The sequence below is a fragment of the Megachile rotundata genome, chromosome 14 (assembly GCF_050947335.1).
Source record: "Megachile rotundata isolate GNS110a chromosome 14, iyMegRotu1, whole genome shotgun sequence".
NCBI classification, from domain to species: Eukaryota; Metazoa; Arthropoda; class Insecta; order Hymenoptera; family Megachilidae; genus Megachile; species Megachile rotundata.
The window spans coordinates 11,927,402-11,942,200 of NC_134996.1; the positions used below are offsets into that span (position 1 = coordinate 11,927,402).

General features: G+C 36.3%; 3 protein-coding genes across 3 annotated transcripts; 1 reads left to right on the top strand and 2 right to left on the bottom strand.

The window, feature by feature from the left end:
* Positions 1-825: 825 nt before the first annotated feature.
* On the top strand, positions 826-2,491 carry LOC100882649 (uncharacterized). The gene is made up of 3 exons (XM_012294604.2): positions 826-975; positions 1,286-1,468; positions 1,974-2,491. Exons 1-3 carry the CDS (start codon positions 964-966, stop codon positions 2,382-2,384), a joined length of 606 nt encoding a protein of 201 aa, XP_012149994.2. The 5' UTR covers positions 826-963; the 3' UTR covers positions 2,385-2,491.
* Positions 2,492-3,374: 883 nt separating this feature from the next.
* Positions 3,375-6,790, bottom strand: LOC100875589 (uncharacterized). The gene is made up of 3 exons (XM_003700127.3): positions 6,658-6,790; positions 6,047-6,310; positions 3,375-4,038 (listed from the first exon to the last, which is right to left on the bottom strand). The coding sequence occupies exons 1-3, from the start codon at positions 6,667-6,669 to the stop codon at positions 3,745-3,747; spliced, it is 570 nt and encodes a 189-aa protein (XP_003700175.1). The 5' UTR covers positions 6,670-6,790; the 3' UTR covers positions 3,375-3,744.
* Positions 6,791-12,208: 5,418 nt separating this feature from the next.
* Positions 12,209-14,773, bottom strand: LOC105663730 (cuticular protein). The gene is made up of 4 exons (XM_012294625.2): positions 14,624-14,773; positions 14,033-14,272; positions 12,537-12,698; positions 12,209-12,467 (listed from the first exon to the last, which is right to left on the bottom strand). Exons 1-4 carry the CDS (start codon positions 14,633-14,635, stop codon positions 12,360-12,362), a joined length of 522 nt encoding a protein of 173 aa, XP_012150015.1. The 5' UTR covers positions 14,636-14,773; the 3' UTR covers positions 12,209-12,359.
* Between the last annotated feature and the right edge of the window lie 26 nt (positions 14,774-14,799).

Sequence of the window (14,799 nt, forward strand, 5' to 3'; positions counted from 1 at the left end):
GAATTATATTTACTTCTTCCTTGGTTATACGATATATTTATTTAAATGTACTTGTTTTTGGTTAATAAAGAATATTTTAACAAATTTTCACTGGGACGTTTCGAGTCAAATGTGAATATATTAAATCAATATGTTGGTGAAAGTTGGAATCTTTAATGAATTACCAGAGTTGAAAGGTTTCAATTGAAACACGTTTCTGGATCCAGATGTCATCCTGAGTAATTGGACATGTTGCGTAAGTTTAACACTTAAATGCTGGTAATGAATTACTCAAGATGGAGATCTCAATTTACATACATTGTTAATTGTAATTATAGTTTAAGTGGCATTTTATCTTGATTTTGGTGTCTCAAAAAAATCGACGTAACATGTTGACAAGTCCAATTAATTAATTTAAAAGAGAAAGACCATGGTCAGTAAATATACCATCGAATTAATATGGTGGAATATTGTAAGGTAGAAAGTGGAAAATGGAAGGTGAAATAATAACAGTCTACTCATAATTTCTCTACATAATTTAATGCAAAATTAGCTGTACCTTTTCCTTGCTATTCATTAAATTTTTTAAATTTTCCGGTAATGTAAATTAAAGCGGTAACAAAGTAATGGATGAAAACAGTAGCGTGACGAGGTCAGTTACGAAACGATCTTCATCAGATTTCAGAGGATGCAGCAAGAAGGATCGCCATCGATTACGGTTGAAATCGAGCGTGCTCCAGAACGGACGAAAGACCGGAAGTTGTCGTTAACGGCGGTCGTCGAACTTCGTCCGTCGCGAGAGAAAAAAAAGGAGAGAAGCGGAGACAAGATCAAGAGAACGTAAGCCAGTCGGAAAGAGAGTGCTTTCTTCGTGAATCGGTGATGGTGAAGGTCCTCGTATATAAGGAACAGCTTGTACTGCAATTGTCAGTGTGATTCTTCTCCATTGGAAGCAACTATCTACTTCCATCTACGAACCTGAAAATGTTACGAGTAGTAAGTTTATCATCTTAAACCGGAAGTGACCAAGGAATCTCTTTTTTACTTCACACTTTTGTGAACGTGTATCAGTGACAAAGGGTTTCGAGTGTTTCAGAAAGTGATTATTAAAAATGGAGAAAGCATCTTTTGGGGAAAGTATTGCTAGATGTAGATTCTCTGTGATAAATTTTAAGTGAAAGTTTTACTTGTAAATACCCTTTTTGATTCGGTGTGAAATTTTGTAATTGAAATTTTCGACAGATATTAGATTCGATCGAATTTTTCGAATTTCTTGTCTTTCATGAACTTGGTGATCGGTTTGCAGTTTTTATTCGCTCTGGCCGTGGCCGCCACGAAGGCCTCTCATTTCTCCTCCCTGGAAGGCCATGGTTTCGCCAGTGAACCGAAACTTATCTCGCAATCGGTGCATCTGAAAGAAATCCCGACGAAAATCATTAAGGTCACGAAGACTGCCGTTGTCAAGGTCCCAGTCCCGTATCCAGTCAAGGTACTAGAACAGTATTAAAAAAAACATCACCTAACAGTACAAAATTAAACTCCACAGCTTTTTAGTAAAACTTGCAAACTTTCCATGAGAGAAATAATTAAAATCTTTACAATCCTATATTTTACACTTTGAGTCCAAAGTTAATGTCTTGAAAAATTTTCAAAAACCTTGCTGATGTCTTGAAAAGTCAGTCAGTCAAATTATTTGTCAAATAATAAATTTATGACAATCCTATATTTTGAATTACACTTTGAGTCCAAAGTTAATGTCTTAAAAAATTTTCAAAAACCTTGCTGATGTTTTGAAAAGTCAGTCAGTCAAATTATTTGTCAAACAATAAATTTATGACGAGAATTAATGGAACACCCTGTATACCAAACCGCATCTTTTTCTCGAAACCACAAGCCGGACGATCCCATTTCTCGGCAACCACGAAACAAGATAGTCCTCTGTCGGGCGGTTCCGGACGCGTTCTCTTGATCTAGAATTCCTTTCTCTTTTGTAGGTGCCTCATCACATACCCGTGCCAGTGCCGGTGAACCATCCTATCGCGATTCCGTACACGAAGCTAGTGAAAGTCCAGGAACACGTGCCGATCGAGGTGTCCAAGCCATACCCGGTCGAGATTCATCAGCAAGTACCGCTGGTGGTGCCGAAGGCAGTGCCAATACCGCAGCCGATACCCGTTCCTCAACCCGTGGCTATAAGCAAGCCGGTCTTCTACCCGGTACCACACCCGATTCCTTATCAAGCGAGCAGCCATTCGGAGGAAAGCGTCGGTGGCGTGGGTGGTTATGATTCCGGCGATCACGGGGGTCACGAGTCCGAAAGCTATAGCACTTACACGGTGAATCAGCAGGGACACGAACAAGGAAACTTCCAACCCTCGCAACCCGACTACTCTGATCATCATTGAACCCCTTAGGACTGTATATTATGTATATCAAACTTTTGTTAAGTTTCTGTTTGTCAATTTTTGTTAGATTTTGATATACTTTTTAATAAATGTTGATATTTATGTGATGTGGTACACTGATAGATACCTCCTTTACATCTGATGTTACATTATATAATTTATTATCTTCAGCTGAAGTTTAAGGCCCCCCACAGCTCATAGGCTTTTTCTAGTCTCTCTCTTTTCCTCAGTTTTTAAGCTCTCTCTAATCTCTAAACTGGTCCTAGATTCTCTTTTCCTATTAGGTCGAGTTATAAGTATTATAGATTGTATCTGGTCCTTGAGACTTTCCTAGGTTCTTCATTAAGCTCTTAAACCTAAATCCCCTCAGCTAAGTTCCCTAGCTCATAAGCTTCTACGTCCTCCTTAGGTCATAGAAGTTTAGCTATGACCTAAGTCTAGCTCCTAGACTCTAGACCCTAGCGTCCTCCATTTAATATTTCTACCCAGACCTATATTCTCCAGACCCAGTCTCCAGACCCAGTCTCCATAATCCTCAAACTATTCCCTGCTACAGGCTTTTCTCTATCATTTCCTACGATCACATACTCCTCGAATCTACAATGTAATCTATACACTCGAAATGTGAAACGTGAGTTCTCAAACGTGAAAAATAAATCTTGATCAAATACAATAAAACCAGTAACAAGTATCAGTAAGAATGGCTTAATCATTTCCTGTTCCCATAAAAGTGGATTGCAAGTTTTCAGCGTGTGTAATCGATACGGTTAAATGCGCAGTTTTTTGATTTCACATATCATGTCATTTTTAAGGCTTTCTAAAAGAAATCCTTATATCGACATGTGCTATTCCTATACTTTAATTGAAACGTTTACTCTATTCACGTTTCGTGAATTATGCAACGGTGGTATAAGGTACAATGAGGTAATTATGCAATTACTTCGATAACGAGGAAATTGGATCGTTTCCGGATAGGTTTCCCACAGTAGATTCGTACGAAAATTCTTTATTTCTACGATGCAATGGACGTCGATTTACATGTACAAAAGAATAGAATACAAAAATATTCCTAAAGTCAGTGCGATCTTTTCCATCCCTTCCACTGAACGATTGTTCATGGACTTCCAGAAGGGTCCAGATCGAGGAGAGCCATTCTTCGTCAAACTTACAAAAACAGGAAAATCCAAAAGCAGAGGATGAAATCATTGTCCAAACTGTTGAAAAATTTATCCTCAAAAATTCTCCGTTCAGGTGAAACAGAACTTTTCAGTAGAGAAATGATTTTGAGGAACATCGTCAACAGCGATTGAAAACAGAAGTGCCGAGACAAAGCTAGCTCTCCAAATCCACGTTGCGTTGTTTACCAGGAAGAGTAACCACTTGGGGACCAGCCGCTGTGACCGCTGTTGTACTTCTCGATGACGACCTGGGGCGACGACTGGACCGCGACTGCAACGGGTTTCACGACCGGGACGGCATAGGGTTGAGGTACTCTGACGGGGTACGGAGCTGGTACTGGAACCTTGACTGGAACGCTTACTGGAACTGGAACTGGCCTGTCAACGGGCACTGGTACGTGCCTGGTCACCTCCACTGGGTAGGGTTTCGGTACGTGGACGGGCACTGGACGGTCTACTGGCACTGCGACTGGTACCTGAAGGTTCAAAGTTTTGTTAGGTTGATCTTTTGATAGTTGGAATTTCTTTTTGGTTTGTCTAATCTTTGGTAACTTGGTCATCAGGCTCTTCGTGTTTAATTATGGGATTATATATCAAGATTCTTCATAGTTAATTATAGGAAAATATTAGGATTCTTCTTATTTAATTGTGGGATTATTAAGATTCTTCATATTTAGTTATAGGATTATTAAGATTCTTCATATTTAGTTATAGGATTATTAGGATTCTTCATATTGAATTATAGGATTATTAAGATTCTTCATATTCAATTATAGGATTATTAAGATTCTTTATATTCAATTACAGGATTATTAGGATTCTTCATATTGAATTATAGGATTATTAGGATTCTTCATATTGAATTATAGAATTATTAAGATTCTTCATATTTAATTATAGGATTATTGAGATTCTTCATATTTAGTTATAGGATTATTAAGATTCTTCATATTCAATTACAGGATTATTAGGATTCTTCATATTGAATTATAGGATTATTAGGATTCTTCATATTGAATTATAGAATTATTAAGATTCTTCATATTTAATTATAGGATTATTGAGATTCTTCATATTTAGTTATAGGATTATTAAGATTCTTCATATTCAATTATAGGATTATTAAGATTCTTCATATTCAATTATAGGATTATTAAGATTCTTCATATTCAATTACAGGATTATTAGGATTCTTCATATTGAATTACAGGATTATTAGGATTCTTCATATTGAATTATAGGATTATTAAGATTCTTCATATTTAATTATAGGATTATTGAGATTCTTCATATTTAGTTATAGGATTATTAAGATTCTTCATATTCAATTACAGGATTATTAGGATTCTTCATATTGAATTATAGGATTATTAGGATTCTTCATATTGAATTATAGAATTATTAAGATTCTTCATATTTAATTATAGGATTATTGAGATTCTTCATATTTAGTTATAGGATTATTAAGATTCTTCATATTCAATTATAGGATTATTAAGATTCTTCATATTCAATTATAGGATTATTAAGATTCTTCATATTCAATTACAGGATTATTAGGATTCTTCATATTGAATTACAGGATTATTAGGATTCTTCATATTGAATTATAGGATTATTAAGATTCTTCATATTTAATTATAGGATTATTGAGATTCTTCATATTTAGTTATAGAATTATTAATATTCTTCACATTTAATTATCAAATTATTAAGATTCTTCATATTTAGTTATAGGATTATTAAGGTTCTTCATATTGAATTATAGGATTATTAAGATTCTTCATATTCAATTACAGGATAAGTTTATTCTGCGAGTCTGTAAATTGTGTCTCGTCAATTTCATCAGTTATCAAACTTCAAGTTTTTAATTAATATGAATTCATTCATCAATATGAACAAATTACTAAGGTTATAAAAGTCAGGCGAAAAGTTTGGGGCGAGGTGGACTTTCAGTCCAACCAGATCACACCTGATTAAAAGAAAGGATAAGTCTGTTCTGCAAGTCTGTAAATTGTATCTCGTCAATTTCATCAGTTATCAAACTTCAAGTTCTGAATCAATATGAAGTCGTTCATCAATATGAACAAAAAGGTTATAGTCAGGCGAAAAGTTTGGGGCAAGGTGGAGTTTCAGTCCAACCAGATCACACCCGATTAAAAGAAACAGTTGCACGATTTACGAAATTTTCTAAGAACGCGTTTCTATCCTTACGAAATCCACGCACGTTCGCATTGAAACGTTAATTAACGTCCGATGATGAAGTGACTGCCAAGGAACAGATATTCCGCGATAAATAGAGCGTGGTTCGAGGTCCTCTCACATGCCTCCACGCACGATTTCATTTTTGCGAAACAAGTTCAAATGTCGTGACAGCACTTTGGCTGACTCGAAAGATACAAATGGGAAAAACCACTATTACTGTGTTTCATATACACTGTACACTGGGACACGATTCTGGCACACTAATGTGAAGAAATTTACCTTAACTGGGTAAGGAACGCGTCTCTCGACGGGAACAGCAACAGGTTGCGGAACAGGAACAGGTACTTGCTGTGTCAGTACAGAGACACCTCCGCCGTATCCACCACCGTATCCACCACCATATCCACCACCGTATCCGTGTCCTCCGTATCCTCCATATCCTAACCCGTAAATCCCGCGTTTGTCCTTCTTCGTTTCGGCGGCTGTGTCTTCCGCCCCTTCCTCGGCGAATGCTACTGCCACGAGGGCGAAAATTATGAAAAGCTGCAACCAGAAACACACTTACATTCTCCTCAACATCAAACTTCTCCATGTTTATTTTCTACCATCTGTAGTATGATTTCTGTCATACTATATCAGTTCTGTCGTACTGTCTCAATGGGTTTACAATTTGAGTTCAAAGTTTGGTAGAAAAATTGAATTTCTTACTTGAAGGGAATAGCTAGTCTTCTATAGAAACCTGGAGAAACCTAGCTCTAGCTCTAAGTTACCTGAGAACTAACAGAAATGAAAAGTGTTTTGAATTTTGTAAGAAGTCTAAGTCCGTCAGTTGAAATCCAGAATTGACAAATCCAGAAAGTGTGATGAGTGTTCGCAGAGTCAATGCTCACCTTAGCGTTCATGGTGCTGCTATTGACTTGGCTCGTCGTTGTTTTGCGACTGATGAGATACCAAGAAGATCCACTGCTTTTATACGTTGAGACGTCCACGACGAACCCTTGAACGAGTCGACGGTGGTGGGCATGTGGCGGGCTACAGAAACGGTGAAAAGAAATTGGGCGTGGGGAGTGAGCAGGGGTCCTCGAAAAGCGATCCAAGGCAACCTTTCCGCTCCTTTTTCTTGCGAAAGATTATTTATGCCCCTCCTTTTTTGATTAATATTTTGCGTCTTCGACTTATTGTTTGTGCTGAGTGTTTTTAACTGCATTTTGTACCCCTATGACATTCCTGCATTAATCATAGGTAGTTATAATTATTTACACATATTTAATAGGTGTAGTTATGTTTGGAAAATTATGAGAATTTATAGAATTTGTTAGAGAAAATATTAGATGTTATCTTTGTATTACAGGCAGATATCTAGATCTAGATCACAGGAAAACAAACTTGTTTACTTTATCTGTGCACTTTTTACTTGAAGCTGAAAGAAATAAATTCTCGAGTTCTATAAATAATAAATTTGCATTTTTATTGCAATGTCGATCTGACTAATTCAAAGACCTCGATAATAAATTACACAAATTTGGAATACCCAAGTTTTTTAATTAAAATTGATGGATTTTGTGGAACAGTTCTCATTTCTCTTTCTCGCAGACAGCTCACGATTTTGTAACTCCGTACAATTTTGGTCGTAATGTAGTACTTGTCCAAAATTCCTTTAACCACAGTTTATTCAGTAATAATTACACTCTGTCATAACTGAAATTTACTGGATCAACATCGATCACTCCTGACACGATATCCCAAGGTTATTTTTTAGCTAAAATATTTATTTGACAAATAAATTGTTATGCTAATAAGATGACGTGTGCAGTAGAAAAAAAATATTTAATTTAGGCAGGAAGTTACGAAATATCAAGATGGAATGATGCTTGGATCGAAGCTTTTTATTTTCTGGTACAAACTTTTATTACCAGATATTAGCACTTTTCTAGAGCAGTTTGACTACTTTTTTCTAATCGATACGAATTACATAAATATGTAAATTAAATTAGTAGAAGCAGGTTGGTTAAAACCTTTTTTCTATAACTTATAAAAAGTATTTAATTGCAGTGTTATCTTTCTCTTACATTATCCGAAAGATCGATATTCCTTCCTTGTCGACCTCGACGCCCCTGCACTGTCCATCGAAATATCGATTCATCGGTAAATCCGTGTCTGACTATTTTAATGTTCTCGTTTTAGAAATTCAAATTTTTGCACCTGACATTTGGGAATCTCAGAACGTCGAACTTGATACTAGGAAATGGTGGAATGATCCAATGAGAAATTAATTAAGTGGAAAAAAGGGAGGACCCTTGTCTGGGTTTGATGGATTATGCACTCAAGTCTGATGATTTTTTAAAATAAAAATTATGAAAGTTTTGGGGAACTGTGGACTGAGAATTGTAGCTTAGAGTTGTGTCAGATAATAAAAATTTGTTTAGGGTCGTAGAATCATTATGTTATTTAATACAAATTTATTTAGGGTCGTAGAGTCATTGTGGCAGATAATAAAAATTTATTTAGTGTCATAGAATCATTGTGTCTGTTAATAAAAATTTATTTAGAATCATAAAGTCATTGTGTCATTTAATAAAAATTTATTTAGTGTCATAGAGTCATTGTGTCAGTCAATAACAATTTATTTAGTGTCATAGAGTCATTGTGTCAGTCAATAAAAATTTATTTAGTCTCATACAGTCATTGTATCAGTTAATAAAAATTTGTTTAGGGTCATACAGTCATTATGTCACTTAATAAAAATTTAGGGAGTCAAATATACTAGAATTATGTTCCACAATAAAAAATTGTGTAGAGTCCTAATGTGAGAACATCACACAAGAATTTGCAGGATCCACTTACTTCTGGGTCCTCTGACTATGCACTACCTAATCAGAGTGAAGGTCGCGCACTTCCCTTGTAAGATTCTTTCTAATAGTCCCTCTAGTTCACCTTGTTCTTATTAGATCGATTGTTATTTTGTACAGTTACGTCGATGATTCATTACCTTGATCGGGATACACCGATTTTCCTAACCCCTTGGAAGCTGTACGCAGATAACGTTTAGTGTTACAAGGTCGATCACGGCTTGATCGTTAATTGATCACAGTATCCGACTTCTTTCGACGCATTCGTGCCTTCACTTGCTAAAATCGTTCTAAGGTACAAAGGTGTCTACACAAGGAAGCTTAACAGTGCTATCGATTTTAATTTATTTTCTGTAAAGACTTCTTAGAGATTCGAGTGATATTTTTTAGAAAATTGGAGATTTGAGTGACATTTCTCTTTTGAGGAATTAGATTCGTGTGATGTCTCAGAAATTTTGTTATAGATTCGAGTGACATTTCTCAGGAATTTTGTTACAGATTCGAGTGACATTTCTTAAAAATTTTGTTATAAATTCGAGTGACATTTCTCAAGAATTTTGTTACAGATTCGAGTGACATTTCTCAGGAATTACTTATAGATTCACGTCATATTTCTCAGAAAATTTTGTTACAGATCCGAGTGACGTTTCTCAAAAATTACTTATAGATCCTTCTGATATTTTTCAGAAAATTTATTACAGATCCAAGTGACATTTTTCAGGTACTTGTTACAGATTCTATCAATAATCAGTTCGCGTGATATTCCTTATGAATTTTGTAAAGATCAAAGTGATATTCAGGAAATGTGTACGGAATGATATGGAAGTGAAGTAAAAGAAACGAAGGACACGTGAGTTGCATAAATGGCCGATTTCGACACCGGAAACTGTCTTTGTCCTTTTCCCTTCTTTCCAACGCACAAACGCTCCACGGTCCGTTTGTTACGCGCCGAGATGGGCTCGATTGCTCAACCTTCGCGTGTTGCAGCGAAATTGCTCGAATTTCGTCGCGTTTACCCTAACAGGTTACAAGCCCACCTGGAGTAAAGCAAAATAGGACATTTCGGCGATGGAGCAAACTTCATTCAAGCTTGCTTTTTTGGAGCAGTTAGGCAACATGCTGCTTCTTAAGGAGTGCATGTTTCTTTATATATTTGGATAACGAATTTGAAGTCGTTTCTTAGGTCCTTAAGCGTTAGTTGTTCCTTAAGAGTTCACATAGTTTCATGTAGTTAAGTCTTAATACTTCAAACAATTCTTAATTCTTTAGTTATGTATTCATTCAGATTAATTATAATGAAAGTGAAATGCACAGAATGTTTAAAATTACTGTTACGTCGGATCTTTTTGCAGTTAGCTGCAGTGTATGGCTACATATATAGTTGTAAGTTATGTCAAATAATAAAAATTAGTTTAAGGTTGTAGAATCATTATGAGATTTAATAAAAATTTATTTAGGGTCGTAGAGTCATTATGTCAATTAAAAAAAATTGTCTAGGGTCGTAGAGTCATTATGTCAATTAATAAAAATTTATTTAGGGTCGTAGAGTCATTGTGGCAGATAATAAAAATTATTTTAAGGTTGTAGAATCATTATGACATCTAATAAAAATTTATTTAGGGTCATAGAGTCATTATGTCAATTAAAAAAAATTGTCTAGGGTCGTAAAGTCATTATGTCAGTTAATAAAAAATTATTTAGTATCATAGAGTGACTATGTCGGTTAATAAAAAATTATTTAAAGTCGTAGAGTGATTATGTCAAATAATAAAAATTATTTTAAGGTTGTAGAATCATTATGACATTTAATAAAAATTTATTTAGGGTCGTAGAGTCATTAAGCAATTCTTAATTCTTTAGTTATGTATTCATTCAGATTAATTGTAATAAAAGTGAAATATGGTTGTAGGTTATAGTTAACCAAATTCCTATACTGCCTTAATATTTCCACAGAATAAATGTCGACAAATAACCGTAACTATCAATCATTCTCCCAATCAAAATTACTCTGAAACGTTGAAGGCTTGTTACATAGCAAACGTGTTACCATTATCCGGCAATCTTTATTGCTCGTCATATGTGAACATATGAGTCGCCATTACGCTCTTGGTCACAGTTCCAAAAATTTCACTCACATTGCCAGCTTATTATACAACGTCTTATTGTCATGAAAATGAGAGCAAAACTTTTCCCAAAGCCATTCAAAAAAGGGAAAGTGGCGATCGATACATTAAACGACACTGGAAACTACTTACGATCCATTGAGCAATCGAGACATTTTTGGGAACACGTTATCCGAGTGTTTTGACGCGATTCAAATTCCGGATTGTCCAGTTCTTTCTTTTGTAACGAATCATCCGATGATTTTCGTAAGCGAAAGGTATTTTGGGGACATGAATGTTTTTGTAGACAGGTTTAACGCATTAAGGAGTCTGAAGCTACAATCTAAATGTGTCTTACTCATGGCTAAAATGCGAGAAAAAATATCAGAAGGAGAATAAAAAAGAGATCGTACTTTTACCTTCTGAAGGCGAAAAACGGATCGTAATTCTTCTTCAAATTTCTAATTAGCTGTTCGAGTTTCGTAATACAGTTTGCTAAATTTTATGACTCGCATAATTAACCTGTGGAAACATCTTAAAGAAGAAACGACGAAGAAATAACTCTTGAAATATTTCGATCGTTTCTAGAAAAACTCGAATCTAGATCCACTCCTATTAATCATTGCCCAATCGAAAACATGAGTCCGTTGAAATTAATTTACGCTTCAGCCTAAAATTTGCATAGAGATAGTGCAAAAAACAAATCGAAGGTAAAAGATCGACTCGTTTTCACATAGCAAAGTATTTTGTTCTGTAAGAATATCAAAAACTCGTTTACTTTCATATATGAAGGTCTGACCCTTACATAATTACTGTTACAGTTCTTAACGCGTAATATTAAGTCGTTAACCGTGTTTTTGCCTTATGACAGTATATAAAATTCCATAATTCTTTGCGTAAATACTGTAGCAAAGTCCGATGTCAAATGTCGGATTAAAGACTTTCTAAAATTCGACGCAGCACCCTTAACAAAGACCGTCTAAAAACGTTTGTAGTTTCCACAATTATGTGGAAAACGCGCCATAAACGGTGATGCGTATTCGTTTCATCGAATTTGGTGAGAGAGTAGAAAATTCTCCTAGTCTTTTGTTTGCTACTGCAAAAAAGATTTGACTAAACATAGACACTAAAGAAAAAGAAAATTGTTGACCCGGATTGCAACGTGAGATTTCGAGAATCAGGATTCGGTTCCCAGATCGCAGCCAAGGTTTGAGAATCGTACACAATAAGATCAGATAGCGTTCATATGCCGATCGCTTGTCGCGAGGAAGTGTCGAAACCTTTTCATTTGCGTATAATTAATATCTCGACAGCGAGTCAATTAATAATCAATTTCGAATCTCTGGGACTATTTTAATTATTTGTCAAAAATTTGAATATTTAAAACATTAGCTACATTGTTGATTATTTTTTTTAATTATCTTCACAGATGTTAGTTTCGTAATTCCCTGTACAAACGTGGGAAAAGGTTTTCAAGAAAAGAAGACATGTTTCTTTAAAAAACATTTATAAAATCAATTTATTGCATGATTCGTAACTAGGCAGAAGGAGAACTTTTGGTACTGCGCTCGTCATGTGTCTCTTGCGATGCGAGGGGGTTAGACGCGAAAGGGCAACACTTGAAGGAAGGTGAAAATTCATCTAGTAGTGTCCGAGGCCATGGCCCAGACCCTTAACAAGAACAGGGACCGCTTGTTTAACGAGGACAGGCTGTGGAACCGCGACTGGAACCGCGTGGGGGACTGCAACCTGAAAGTGTAAACGATTGATTAATTTCTATATGTTGTTATCAACTAGGGACAGTAGGTTTTGGCTCACCTTGACGGGGTACGGAGCTGGAACGGGCACGGGCACCTTAACTGGAACCGACACTGGTACGGGTCTGTCGACGGGGACCGCTACGGTTTTGGTTTGAACCACAGGGTAAGGTTGGGGCACCGGCACTGGCACTGCAACGGGTTGTGGGACCGCAACTGGTACCTGAATGTCATAGTGAAATGATTCAATGTCTTGCGATTGATTCAATGTCTTACAAGGTTCAATTTCGTACTTGTTCTCAAACTTTCTGCAATCAATATGTGGATGAAAAATGATTTTGGAAAGTGAGGCAGGATGTCTTACTCGAGAGGTACCAGAGTGAACATAATATCATAGTGATGAAAATCAATGATTCAACTGAATGTCTTACAAGGTTCAAATTCATACTTGTTCTCAAACTTTATGCAACCAATATGTGGATGAAAAATGATTTCGGAACATGAGACAGTAGGTCATACTCGAGAAGTACCAGAGTGGACATAATATCTTGGTCATGAAACTCAATGATTCAACTTAATGTCTTACAAGGTTCAAATTCATACTTGTTCTCAAACGTTATGCAATTAATATGTGGATGAAAAATAATTTTGGTATATGAGGCAGCAGGTCATACTCGAGAAGTACCAGAGTGAACATAATATCTTGGTGATGATTCAACTTAATGTCTTACAAGGTTCAAATTCATACATGTTCTCAAACTCTATGCAACTGATATGTGGATGAAGACTGATTTTGGGACTTGAGACAAGAAGTCATACTCGAGAGGTACCAGAGTGAACATAATATCATAGTGATGAAAATCAATGATTCAACTTAATGTCTTACAAGGTTCAAATTCGTACATGTTCTCAAACTGTATGCAACTGATATGTGGATGAAAATTGATTTCAAGATATGAGATAGCAAGTCATATTCCATAGGTACTGGAGTCAACATAATATCATAATGATGGAAATCAATGACTCAACCTAACATCTTATTTATCCTAGGTAAAATGCCCTCAAACTCTATAGAATTGATACCTGATTTCTGGACATGAAAGATTCATACCCAAAAGCTACCTAAACATAATACCACATATAGCAATGTGCATCAATAATGCAACATAACATCCTATTTATCCTAGGTACAATGCTCTCAAACTCTATAGAATTGATACCTGATTTCTGAAAATGAGACAATCAAACCCAAAAGCTACCCGAACATAACATAACCTAAATTAACATAAATGATTCAGCATAACAACCTACTTATACCAACTAAAAACTCTATAATTGACACACTTCTGAATCTAAGACAATAGTCAAACCCCAACATAACATCACGTATAAATGACTCAACGTCTCCTAATCGCTCTACGTGTGAAAACTGAATTCAGGACATGATGCAACAGTCGATACATCGACCATTGAGATTTGTGGAAACGCAGCATTAAAAAATTGAGGGTTAATAGAGCGTGTCGAGTTTTGTAAGAGCAAGTGCGGACGTTTTCCTACCTTTACTGGGACTGGTCGGTCGACAGGGACTGGGTATGGTTTCGGGACCGCAACTGGCACAGCGACTGGTCTTTCGTGGATGGCGATCGCCAGTTTTCCGTGTCCCAATTCGCTTCCTAGGTGACCGCCGCCGAGACTCAAACCACCCAGTTCACCCAAGCCGCCCAGACCGAGCAGCCCACGCTTCTGGACCGTCTTTTCTTCGCCGGCGTACGCTGCCGCGATGAGCATCAGACATACCTTGAAAAAAGAACCAAAATAACTATCTTGGAAATAAGGGAGGAACTCATAAGTTGTGAGACTGAAGAGGGTTGACGGTTGATTCTCATTATTCTTTCATCTAGGTGATGTGTCTAGAAGAGTCTAAGTCTATGATCTTTCAAATTACATTGTTAATACAGAAACTCGAAATAAAGACTCTATTGTACAATCTTGATGGAACTTTTCTTCCTCCAGAACTTCGCAATGAACTTTCTATTAGAAACGAATTTTCAACCCTTTCGAAAACGTGTCCACTGAACGTTCACCAAAACTCTTCAGAACACAATCACAAAATGATTGAAGAAAATGCAACCCGAGTAGAAAACGTACCAGGGCCCTCATGTTGAGCGACTAATACTTTGGCTAGAATGGCTGGCTGGTAAATTAAATTGCTTCTGTCGCGTAGCTAGAAAACCACCCTTTATATAGGGAATTCACTTTCATTTTACGCGTGCACCCCGCCAATCGAAAGCCAATGGCCGATCGGTGTTCTATCGCCACACCTA